This window comes from Cyprinodon tularosa, unplaced genomic scaffold (assembly GCF_016077235.1).
Source record: "Cyprinodon tularosa strain WSP-4 unplaced genomic scaffold, ASM1607723v1 ctg49, whole genome shotgun sequence".
Classification (NCBI taxonomy): Eukaryota; Metazoa; Chordata; class Actinopteri; order Cyprinodontiformes; family Cyprinodontidae; genus Cyprinodon; species Cyprinodon tularosa.
The window spans coordinates 855,332-868,593 of record NW_024039218.1 but is presented as its reverse complement, the minus strand read 5'-3'; the positions used below and the strand labels follow the sequence as shown (position 1 = coordinate 868,593).

At 40.7% G+C, this 13,262-nt stretch overlaps 1 protein-coding gene across 1 annotated transcript; it reads left to right on the top strand.

Annotated features, from left to right (window-relative positions):
- The first annotated feature begins 21 nt into the window (after positions 1-21).
- On the top strand, positions 22-12,655 carry LOC119794733. The gene is made up of 2 exons (XM_038302404.1): positions 22-2,150; positions 11,514-12,655. The coding sequence occupies exons 1-2, from the start codon at positions 545-547 to the stop codon at positions 11,558-11,560; spliced, it is 1,653 nt and encodes a 550-aa protein (XP_038158332.1). The 5' UTR covers positions 22-544; the 3' UTR covers positions 11,561-12,655.
- The last annotated feature ends 607 nt before the right edge of the window (positions 12,656-13,262 follow it).

The window sequence follows — 13,262 nt, the reverse complement described above, 5'->3', positions numbered from 1 at the left end:
AACTTAAAGTTCGTCTCACAGCCTGTGAGCTCTCTGACCAAAATTTCAGCCTGTGCCAGCTATTGGTTGTTTAATCTCTCACTGAAAACAATCGCTTAAGGCATATTTCAAAGTTTTTAATGATTTCTAGCACTTTTTATCTATATTTATGAACATATTCATTAAGTTATTTTTAACTTTATAGTTTTTTTTCACTCTTATTTTAGAATAAGACATGAAATCTATACCTTTTAAGTAGAACAGGTATAGTAGGAGAAGATATTAAATCAAGATCTATACTTTTTTTTTTTAACTTGTGGTTTTAACACTGAACGCCAATGCTCACTGAGCCTGACTGAACAATCCATTCTGTGGGATCCTCTCTGGTAATTTTCCATAATGAGGTCAGAACATTCAGTTAGATAAGCCACGCCCACTTTGGAACTGTGATGTCATCGTGAATTCTAAAAGAACCCGCCCCTGTTCCAAAATTACTTAAACACCCACAAACCCCACTCAGCTCACAGTTTCTCTAGAACAGCAGCAAGCAACAGGGCAAAACCACATGTCGACAAATCAAGACAGCAACACCAGGATGAGACCTCAGAGTTCAGAAAACAATTCAGATGAAGAACCAAAATCTTCCTGCTTTTCGGAGAGCAGTGAATTCATCACGACACAACACAGTTTAGAGTCCAGAACGGACAATGGACCAAAGGAAATACCCAACCATGAGAATTCAAGAACCAGGGTTTCTGAGGAAGTAGGACTCTCAACAAGCTGCCAGAGCCAGAAACGAAGGAGGAAAAGTGAAGAGCTAGGAATAGCAAGTGAAGATCTGGCATTGCCAGCCAAGAAAAAGATGAAGACCAAACACCTTGATGAGAACCCAATTACAAATTCATCAGCCTCCTCACTGGAGTACAGCACAGACAGCTACAGCACCACGAGACAACAGATTTCAGAGTCCGGTACAGTCTGTCAACCAAAGGAAAGATCTAAATATAAGAACCAAAGGAAAACAAGCAGGGTTTCTGAGATAGCGGAACCTTCAACAATTTGCCAGAGCCAGAAAAGGAGGAGGGAAAGTGAAGAGCTAGGAATATCAAGTAAAGATCCGGCACTGCCTGCCAAGAAAAAGATGAAGACTAAACACCTTGATGTGAACCCAAATACAGCTTCATCAGCCTCCTCATTGGAGTACAGGACAGACAGCTACAGCACCACGAGACAACAGATTTCAGAGTCCGGTACAGTCTGTCAACTAAAGGAAAGATCTGAATATGAGAACCAAAGGAAAACAAGCAGGGTTTCTGAGATAGCGGAACCTTCAACAAGTTGCGAGAGCCAGAAATTGACGGGGGAAAGGGGAGAGCTTCTAAAAGCAATGAAAGATCTGAAACTGCGAGCCAAGAAAAATATGAACACCAAACACCTTTATGAGAAGCCAATTACAGCTTCATCAGCCTCCTCATTGGATTCCAGCACAGATAGCGGCAACAGGACCAGGGGACAACAGAGTTCTGAGTCCAGTACAGACAGTGGACCTAAATATAAGAAACACAGGAAAAGGGTAGCTGAACCCTCAAAAGCGGACCGCGAAAAATACAAATTTCATGGAAAATATCTTCAGCTGGATAAACTGGTAGACAGAGGCTCTGTATCTGTCTTTGCAGGCTATCGTAAAGCGGATTACTCACCTGTGACCATCAAACGCATCAAAAATGTCGTATTGAAACATAGAGATGAGAACGGTAGAGAGCTCCCACTGGAGGTAGCCATCATGTTTAAACTGATGGATGAAACAGTGGAGCAGTCATTCGTGGTGTCGTTGTTGGACTGGTATGACCTGGACAACGAGGTGATTTTGGTGATGGAGAGACCCATGCCTTGTAATGACCTCGCAGGTTACCTCAAAGACCTCAGACGTCCCCTCGAGGACAAGGAGGCAAAGGTCATATTAAAACAGCTGGTGAAAGCAGCCATTCATCTAAAAAACAAAAACATCTTCCACAGAGACATTAAATTGTATAATATCCTAATTAAGACGGACTCAGAAGAGCCGCAAATCTACCTCAAAGACTTTGGGTTAAGCAGCTTTGGTGAAGGAAGACCACATTTAGATTATGATGATGAAAATAATCAAGCCCCAATGGACTGGTTCCTTCTAGGTAACTATACATCTGGACCCATAACAGTGTGGCAGATAGGAGTGGTCCTGTTTGACTTGACACACATGAAGTCCTTTGAAACCAAGGAATTACTTTTAAAGCGGCTACAGTTCAGCAAAAAGCTTTCAAAAGAAGCCCAAGATTTTTTGAATAAATGTCTGGAGCTTGACCCTCTGGAGCGACCCACCCTGGAAGAGCTGCTGGTTCACCCTTGGCTTTCATAAACTACACACAAAAACACAAACACACACACAATCACTCATAGATTTTTTTTATTTAGTTAGATTAGTATATTTTAGGGTTTACTTAGGGATGGGGTAAAATGCCACAGTGGGTAAGTGGTTTTTTCCAGGTGCCCCTTTTTTTATTTATTTGAAACCACATCTATTTTCAGTTTAACTCGATTTTAGGCTTTTCTCCGGGTGCTCCGGTTTCCTCCTCTTAGAAGAAACATTTTAAGGTGATATTGATATGTTTGGGTTTTCTCAACACATCTTGCCCATATATCATGGAGTTCATCATTACTGGGGATCTTTTTTTTTTTTTTAGTGGTGTAGTTCTCTTCTCTAATTCAATGCATTTGCCCGCAAGTGCAATGATCGCAAAAAAAATTATTTATCACTTAAAATTACTTTTAAATCCCCGACATTCGCTTAAAAAAGGACCCAAAAGCGTTACCTGCGCCATTTTTGTTGTTTTGCACACATTCCATAATTGAGGTTACCAATAGCTTTCCCCAGCTATTGGTAACCTCAGGGTTCGTACGGGTGCTGGAAATCCTTGAAAATGCTTGAATTTTGACGTTGTGTTTTCAAGGTTTGAAAAGTGCTTATATTTTGGATGAAATGCTTGAAAATGCTTGAAATTGTAACTATTTCTTTCGCAACAAATACCTATCTAACTGAATCGTGTGTTTATTAAATGGAGAAATAAAATGTTGGAGAGCCCGAAAATGAAACCTGCTCGCTTATGTGTGACTGCGATCTGCCAGTCTATTTCCATGTGACTCCGTCCCCATGAAACCACCACTGCGCAATGCCGGGAGGTTGTCGTTTCAATGAACATTGGCTGGAAGATGAAAAATACAAATTATGGATTAAATGGGGACAAACCCCACGAGTTGCCTCTTGTAAAGTCTGCAAAAAAGATGTGCAGTTTTTCACAATGGGCGAGTCTGTGCTCACTGAAGTAGCCTAGTTCATGTTAAAAATTAAGTTACTAGAAAGTTACTAGAAAGCTCCCTAGATGAGGAAAAATTAGGCGAAATCCATAAAATAAAACTAAACGAATATATTGAAAAACAAAATAAATGTTTAATTCAAAGCCTCCGAATTGATAACTTTGAACATAGCAATAAGTCAGGAAGTTTCTTAGCTATCAGCTAAAAATAAATAAAGAAAAAACAACTGTATTTGCAGTTAGAGACTCAATTGGTAATATATTACAGGATCCGGAGGGTATTAACAATGCCTTTCAAGATTTCTATAAAGCTTTATACACATCACAGGTAAATCCATCAGATAATGATTTCTGGATAAAATAACTGTTCCTTAATTATCAGAGAGTCAAAGAGCGACCCTTGACTCACCGCTGTCAACAGCTGAAGTTCAGGAAGCATTAAAAATCATGCCAAACAATAAAGCACCAGGTCCAGACGGGTTCCCTACTGAGTTCTATAAAGAGTTCTGGGACATTCTGGCCCCAACGTTCCACAGAATGCTGCAGGAAACTCTAGATAATGGCAAATTTCCAGTTAATATGAATTCTGCCACCATTAGTCTCCTGCTTAAGCCAGGCAAAGATCGTCCCATATCCTTAATTAATGTGGATATTAAAATAACATGTAAAGCTTTAGCAAAACGATTAGATAAAGTCACTCCTCTCATAATCCACCCAGATCAAACTGGTTTCATTAAAGGAAGGCAGTCAGAGGCTAACACACGCAGACTGCTGAATTTAATAGATTATTCCTACAGCAAAAATCTTAAATCCTATATATTGTCTTTAGATGCAGAAAAAGCATTTCAGAGAGTAAACTGGAAATTTTTATTTGCTACTCTAAATAAAATTTGGTTTTGGCAATTCGTTTATAAATTGGTTAAAAATATACATCTGCCCAACAGCCTGTGTCAGGACAAATAATCAAACATCTTCCAGCCTTTCTCTCCATAGGGGCACCAGGCAGGGATGCCCGCTCTCCCCCTCACTTTTTGCCATTTTCATTGAGCCTCTAGCTGCTACTATCAGACAAACAAATGTGGTTAAAGGTATAAAAGCCACGAAAATAGAGCATAAAATTAGTCTTTACGCAGATGATGTATTATTTTATCTCCAGCACTCAAATACTTGCCTCTCTCAAGTGATTACATTACTAGAATCTTTTTCAAAAGTCTCAGAATACTCTATAAATTGGTCTAAATCTATAGTACTACCAATTAATTGCTCTCTACACAATCCCTTAGGTCTACAACTGCAATTAGGAACTATCAAATATTTGGGAATTACTGTGTCATCTAAACTAGCTGAGTTACCAAAACTCAACCACATCCCTCTTTTAAAAAAAATAGAAGAGGACCTAGAAAGATGGAAATCGTTTTCGATCTCCCTTATGGGTTGGGTAGCCACAGTTAAAATGATGGTCTTACCTAGAATTAACTACTTATTTTCAATGATCCACAATAAACCATAACCCGACTGGTTTAAATCTCTAGATTCTTCCATCTCTAAATTTCTTTGGAAGGATAAACCACCTCATATAAGCTTAAAGACATTACAGAAAACTAAAGACAAGGGGACTAGATTTACCTAAGTTCCAAAACTACTACTTAGCAAATAGATTACATTACATCTCTAAATGGATAAAACATAATCCCTTAGATGAGCCCTAGATAGACACAGAACAGGAAATATGCAGTAATATCATAATTTCAGATTTGCCATTTATTAGCTCTAATTTCAAGCGGCACTCATGTTTTAAAAATATTAACATCAGCTCTTCCCTGAAAGCAAGGTGGGAATTTCTTAAGATGACGAAGTCATCACTTATCCAGTGCAGTCGTACACCCATCTGGAATAACCCTGACATTCTACAAAACAATAATATGATAAACTTTCCGTACTGGAAGAATAAAGGTATTAACTATCTAGATCCTTTATTTGAAGGTACGGAGTTATCACATTTGCTAGATTAAATTTGCAATATGGCATTAACAAAAATAAATTCTTAGAATATGAGCAAATTAAAGCTATATTTAGAAAAATTTTAAGCATATTGATGGAGGTTTACAAATTCCAACTAATATATCAGAGTTCCTAGAGTTAAACCCCCCCAAACTACTGTCTGAATTATACAGGACACTGACTAAACTGGATGATACAATATCTCTTCCTATTATGAGATGGGAGGAGGATTTATCAGCCAGCTTTGAACAAAACATCTGGGCTCAGATATGTCTAAGAACTTTTAACATGACTAGAAACCCCAATTTACAATTAATACAATACAAAATCCTCCACAGAGTGCACTATACAGGTCAAAGATTATTCAAGATGGGTTTTGCGAACTCTAACATCTGTCCACAGTGCACAGGCAATCATCCTGATAATTATATTCACGCGTTATGGTTATGCACGCCGGTTCAGAGGTTCTGGGTACAGGTATGTAAGGACTTATCACTGTGCCTGGGTTGTAAAATCTCACTTTCCCCTTCAGTTTGCTTACTGGGTGACTTTGAGGGAAGCTCTCTGGAAAAAAAATCAGTTTGCATGGCTTTCACTGCGTTATGTATCGCAAAGAAAACTATCCTCATGAATTGGAAAAGTAAGGATAAACTCAGCATCAATCAGAGATCTGTTGTTGGATCATATTAATCTTGAGACAGCATCTGCATCCCCATCAGACCGATCTCTCTGGGCTCCCTTGATCGACTCTATCACTTAGTGTAGTGGGGGGCTGTGGGGTGCGTCCTACGGGTCGCGGGGGCTGGTTCGGGGATCCTTGGTTCCTGGAGGCTCAGGTGGGTGCTCGGAGTGGGGTGCCTGGCGTGGCGGGTCTAGCCCTGGGGTCTGTTGTCCCCATCGGGGCAGGGCCTGGGATGCCTCGGGGGGTCCTACAGCAGCCGCATGCGGTGCTCTTCGGGGGTTCCTTGGTGGCGGACGTGGGTTACGGCCTGGTAGGTGAGTGGTATGAGTGTTAATGTAGGGGTGGGATCACATCTCCGGAGGGGGGGACAGGGAAGAGGATTTAAGAAGGGCTTCGGGTCTGGCTCCCTGTCTCGGTCCTGGTCTGTGCCGACCCCTGGTGGGGCTTCGTCCGGGTTGGGGGCACTGCGCGTTGTTTTTTTTTTTTATGTGGATGGACAGGATGGGGGGTGAATGGTGGTGTCAGCTCTGTGGCCGGTTGGCTGGTGGGTCCTGCCGCCGGTCCCTGGCTATGGTGGTGAGACTGGTGGGGCCCCCCTCTCCAGTGGAGCTCTCGAGGAACGGGGGTGCCTATTTGAGTCAGCGGGGGAGCTGGCTCCCTGGGAGTGCAATAAGCACCCCAGTCCTTTACTCCCTGTCCCCGAAATCCTCCCTCTGCCTGCTCCATCACACTGCCACACATGTAGGTTCTTGGGGAGGGGGTCGTTACTGAAGGGCCCCACCTTCTGATGACGTCCCCCACCCCAATTTTATTTTTAATTTTAGACACTTCCATCTACAACATTTTCACAACACACATCTATGTAGGGCATTTTCTGGGGGTGGGGGTCAAGGGCACATAAGGGCTCGGGATCCACGTTGCATTGTGGGACGTCGCGGTCATATTGACGGCTACGCAAACGTAAACATAGCTCTGACACAACGTTGTTGTTGAAAGAAGAGACAGAAGTAGAGAGAAAAGAGATGTTAAAATCCCGAAAAGGATCTGGAATTTGCCGGGACACATTAAATAGAGAAGCCAGGGACCGGTATGTTGACAAAATCAGCATTATTAATCATTTGGATCCATATAAAGTTCCAAACAATGAGTGGAGCACAGATGAGTGAGCGCCTATACTTCAAAACAGTTCAGAAGCTATAAGTCCTTGGAGTCTCATGTGCAGTTCATGAATGGATGGGTTCAGGAGCTGCACATCATAAAGCCAGCAAACAGTGGGAACAGAGTAATTCGTACGAAGGTAAGCTGTGATCAGACGGGCTCTGGAACCTGCTAGTTTAGCAACTGCTAACCGCTAGTGCTAACAACCACTCACGCATGTAATGTAATTTTAACTAGCTGCTATGTGTTTCAAAGATGTAGTTAGTAACGTTAACTGCCAACCCTCCGGGTTTCTCACGTATTTGAGCATTTTCCCGCTGCCGTTTTTATTATTTTCCTGCATCTTTAACTTACCAGAATGGAAATGCAGGGAACACACTCTCAATGACATTGGAATACTGTGGAAAGTTATGTTCGGTCGTCTTACAGCCGCGATCCAAGCTAGCCGACGACTCTTTATCTCTGACGCTTGGTCTCCATGGTTACGCGTCCATTCAGGAAAGCGGTGGAAAGTTAACCCATTTTCTATGTTTCCATGGCGATCATGCGTTGAGCTGTTACAGCCCACAATACAGCAACGGTTTACCATGGTTGAAATCAAGTTAAGGTGAAATTAATCAAATTAAAACACGGCTGAGAGGGAGTACAGTACCCGGTAGTCATAGGCAGTAGTCTGAGCCGCGGTAAAAGACGCATTCAACATGGCGGCGACGCGAAGTGCCTACGCCACGACGACGGGCCTCACCACGGTCGGCTCCCCCCATCCCCTCTCTCATTTAGACACTGAGGGTTCTGGGTTGTCGAATGGGGGGGTGCGCTCGCACCGCCTTTCTCCCGGAGGGGGGGTGAAAGACAAAATATTAACTCTTTTAGATGTTTCCTAACTTGTATATAAATTGAATAATTCAATGTGTACAGAGCGTCCAGAAAGGAGAGAATTAGTGAGAGAAACAAAACTCTGTCCACAGGACAACGATAATTTAAATGTAAGCTTTAGGGAAGATGAACAAAGCCATTCTCCATTACAGGATGGCTACAAAGCGTGGAGAAGACATGAATATATATCAGACAGCAAATTTTAAAGCAAATAAAGACTATTGTTTATTAAAACTATTCATATCTCAACAGCTCTGAAGTTTCCATTTGGAATTTGTGCATTTGTTCAACAAGGAAGACTGAAAAAAGTATTAGGCACAAATTCCAGGAATTCCTTCAACGGATCAGTGACAAAAGGCTCTGTTTTTTATGCATACAAATGATAAATCTTCAGCTTGAATTAATTTATTTATTTTTTTCAAAAAGGAGCATCTGTGGGTTCAGAAAAGTGTTGAACTTCTGCCCGATATTGGCATTAGTTTCTTGTATCGGCATTAGATATGTCATCTGTTCACAGATTTGTTAGCGAATTAAGCAGTTTCCAGTTTCTATCGATTGATGGATTGAATATTGATCTCACAGGGGAGAAATTTACCCGTTACATCAGCTCAATAGTCAAAAAGAAAGTGTATTATAGTGTTCATTTTTGGCCATTTTATGAATGTAAACATGTGCGAAAATAATTTAAAAATTACATGTAGCCTGCTAGGCTAACTAAGCTAAGCCTGCGGTAGTAGCAGTGGAACCCCGCCAGGGGCTCCGCACTGATGAAAAAGAGTGAACTGCCGCACCAGGTTTCTTATTCACAATGAAAGATTATGAGCAATTTATTCAAAACCGGTTGAAACGGTCTGCTAAATATTCTCCATATCATCAGGGGGTGGAGTATTCTTAAATAAATGGATAAAAAGGATGACTTAGAGATGTTTTACTATGTGATAAATTTGACTGGGTTTTTGATGAATAGTTTGGTCAGTTTTATTTAGCAGAATATTAAAGGGACAACAAGCTGAAACTTCAACATGTGGAAATAATAAAGTAGCATCAACAGAATGCAATTTAGGAGAAATTAGAACATTTTCGGAGCAAATGTTTAAAGCAAATGATGACATCTTTCAATTTAAGCAATATTGATGAAGACTTCATGAGTTAATGATGCTTATGGCACTTCAATATCAGGCCCAGGATCTAAAACTTCACTATTTTTAACTGCAAGCTGATTTAAAGATAACATTACAGAAGCTATATATTTTGGGGATGGGTAACCATACATTTTATGCACGAAGCGATAAGAACACCTCACTTTACTTCACCTACAGCTACAATCAATACTTTTGCTGGAATGCCCACTTAATATGGTAGTTTATTTGATATAACACATTTTTTGATCTGGTCAGAAGTTCAGATATGACAACAATTGACTGGTTCTGGGGATGTTGGAACACATTTTGTTTTTTTATGTTTTTTGTTTTTTTTATATGCTGTGGTGTAAAAATACACTATATTGCCAAAAGTATTTGCTCACCTGCCTTGACTCACATATGAGCTTAAGTGACATCCCGTTCCTAATCCATAGGGTTCAATATGACGTCGGTCCACCCTTTGCAGCTAGAACAGCTTCAACTCTTCTGGGAAGGCTGTCCACAAGGTTTAGGAGTGTGTTTATGGGAATTTTTGACCATTCTTCCAGAAGCGCATTTGTGAGGTCGCACACTGATGTTGGACGAGAAGGCCTGGCTCTCAGTCTCCGCTCTAATTCATCCCAAAGGTGTTCTATCGGGTTGAGGTCAGGACTCTGTGCAGGCCAGTCAAGTTCATCCACACCAGACTCTGTCATCCATGTCTTTATGGACCTTGCTTTGTGCACTGGTGCACAGTCATGTTGGAAGAGGAAGGGGCCAGCTCCAAACTGTTCCCACAAAGTTGGGAGCATGGAATTGTCCAAAATGTCTTGGTATGCTGAAGCATTCAGAGTTCCTTTCACTGGAACTAAGGGGCCAAGCCCAGCTCCTGAAAAACAACCCCACACCATAATCCCCCCTCCACCAAACTTTACACTTGGCACAATGCAGTCAGACAAGTACCGTTCTCCTGGCAACCGCCAAACCCAGACCCGTCCATCAGATTGCCAGATGGAGAAGCGCGATTCGTCACTCCAGAGAACGCGTCTCCACTGCTCTAGAGTCCAGTGGCGGCGTGCTTTACACCACCGCATCCGACGCTTTGCATTGCACTTGGTGATGTATGGCTTGGATGCAGCTGCTCGACCATGGAAACCCATTCCATGAAGCTCTCTGCGCACTGTTCTTGAGCTAATCTGAAGGCCACATGAAGTTTGGAGGTCTGTAGTGATTGACTCTGCAGAAAGTTGGCGACCTCTTCGCACTATGCGCGTCAGCATCCGCTGACCCCGCTCCGTCAGTTTACGTGGCCTACCACTTCGTGGCTGAGTTGCTGTCGTTCCCAAACACTTCCATTTTCTTATAATACAGCTGACAGTTGACTGTGGAATATTTAGGAGCGAGGAAATTTCACGACTGGATTTGTTGCACAGGTGGCATCCTATCACAGTTCCACGCTGGAATTCACTGAGCTCCTGAGAGCGACCCATTCTTTCACAAATGTTTGTAAAAACAGTCTGCATGCCTAGGTGCTTGAATTTATACACCTGTGGCCATGGAAGTGATTGGAACAGCTGATTCCAATAATTTGGATGGGTGAGCAAATACTTTTGGCAATATAGTGTAGGTTTAAAATTATTCTTTAGGTAATCCATGAATTGAATGTTATAATGTGTAAACCAGGGTTAAATGCTTTCTAAATATCTACAGGTTCCTTAAATGAGATCACATTAGTTGCAGTAATTTTGAGCTTATATGAACAAAATAATGAGCTGAAACATCCATAGAATGTTCAGGCTGAATACATACTGTTATAAATAACTTTCAACTGCCAGGCACTGAAAGGTAGGTTATGGTCATGTTTTTTTTTAATCGGTCTCCGCCAAGTGACGTCAATTGTTTACCTCGGGCGCGGTACACTACGCCTTTTCCACCTAAAATGGCGTCTTAGCAACAAATGTCACGTGACTGGCGAAGACCGATTTCCCTAAATCCGCCCCTGTTTTCAGGCTTATGTTAACTGTTATGACTTATCTTGGACAGGCTGCTATGTAAACAGGCCTTTAGTCCTTCGTTTAGCTATGCTGCGGTTGTTTACACTACGCCTTTTCCACCTAAAATGGCGTCTTAGCAACAAAAGTCACGTGACTGGCGGAGACCGATAGACTGAAACAATCTGCTGAATAAACATACAGTCTACAGATGTAGAAAACATACTGAATTTAAGGAGGATTTAAGGGATGAAGTGAAAGTAATTGTGGATAAGAACATCTGGTTGTGACTGCACTTAGATTTTGAGTAAATAACGAAACGAAAAACACTGACTGCACTCTCTGTGTTTTGGAGGATTCCGGAGGAATGGATTGCTGAACTGTGATGAGAACACTCCATGAGAACCACCACGTGGATTCAGCATCTATCTGCCATTGGACAGCATGGAGACCAAAGCGGCTGTGGAGGAGGCCATAGGAGACTCTGATTGATTAATTAGATTGATGAGTGATAGAGACACTGAAAGAATTCATCAGCGACAGTGATGTTCATCATTTGCTTTTAACTCAGACCAGGATAATTCTTGATTCTACCTAATTGTGATTTATATGTTTTGAATTATTTTGATTTTGTTTTGATGAAAATCATGGAAACATTTTGCTCTAGACCCACCAAGATCAAGTTTTATGCCACTTTTTCTTTGATGTAGAAAAACTCAGAACCTGATTGGCTTAACGGTTCTTTAAGTAGTTGGTAATGATGATAGTCAGATTCAAAACAGGTTTTCTTGCTCAGATTGGCTGAGAGTGGGATTTCCCTGGGGTCACCCCGGTTTTTACTACCTTTTAGAGAAGGTAGGGTTTTCCGGTGGAGAACGGCCCGACCTGTCCTGTGATGTCCCCTACTGTGACTGAATGATTGGTAAATTTGGATGGATGGTTTATCCATGGTGAGCGGTCACATTTAGGAGGCCTCCAGGTGGGAGTGAGAGTAGATAAATTTGGCCTTATTAGATTTATTGGCTTAGGTACTTCGTCTAAGGTAAATTAAAATAATGTGCACATAGAAAACTAAAATAGCCTTCCTTTAATTAGATGAAATCTAAATTGTAGCTAAATGCTGAAACTGTGGTCTTGAGTAATAACATTTGGTCTGTGAAGTTTTTGATTGTGATTACTTTTGATCTCTGATTAATGACACATCATCAATTATAGATGCTCTCTGAGTCACCTGGTGATTCAAAGATTAGTCGCTCACTGTGTTTTAAGTTACCTGTTAAAACGGTAACTTATCAGGGGGAGTTGTTAGGTTTATTCTTTATACATCATGTGCATTGTTAGTTTGTTAGCCATATTAGACAGAGTAGAAGGCTGGACGCTCGCTGACGTTTTTTGAGCCCACAGCTGTGCCAACTCTAAGCAATTTCTTTGCCCTGTAACAACCTGACCTGGAATAAACCCTGTTACTTTTTACTCCTGTTTTATAGTCCTTTTTTATATGGTTTTACCCACTTTGAACTGAATTTGAAATGTTTTATCTTAAATAACTGCATTTGATTCACACAGCAACAGTCACTTAATCAACTTGTCCATTGTGTTTTCCTCACAAAAAATGCACTTAAAGGGGAACACCGTTTTTTTTTTTTGTTTTTTTTTTACATTACATTGGTTTTTACATTTATTTTATGTTATTCACTCATGTTCTAATCCCCCATATGAGTATTGTGTCATTAGGAGCTGTTCTGAAGATATTCCGTTAGGTTATATCCACACATAATTAATTTTCTCATTTTTATAAGAACTAAATTAGGCAGCAATACGTAAAAAAATAATGCTTGAAATGCATATGAAAATAAAAAATAATGATTTATATTTTTTGTCGTTTTTTCTTGAATTTGATTTGTTTTCTGCATAAAATATACATCATATAAAGAATAAGATGAAAAATAATTTAAATTATCCTTTATTGTTTCACAGTGTGTACAATTGATCTATCTATCTATCTATCTATCTATCTATCTATCTATCTATCTTGTCTTCTTAAGACAATTATTACATTTCTGAACAGACAAATGCTGAATTAGCTAAAGTTATGAATTACTTA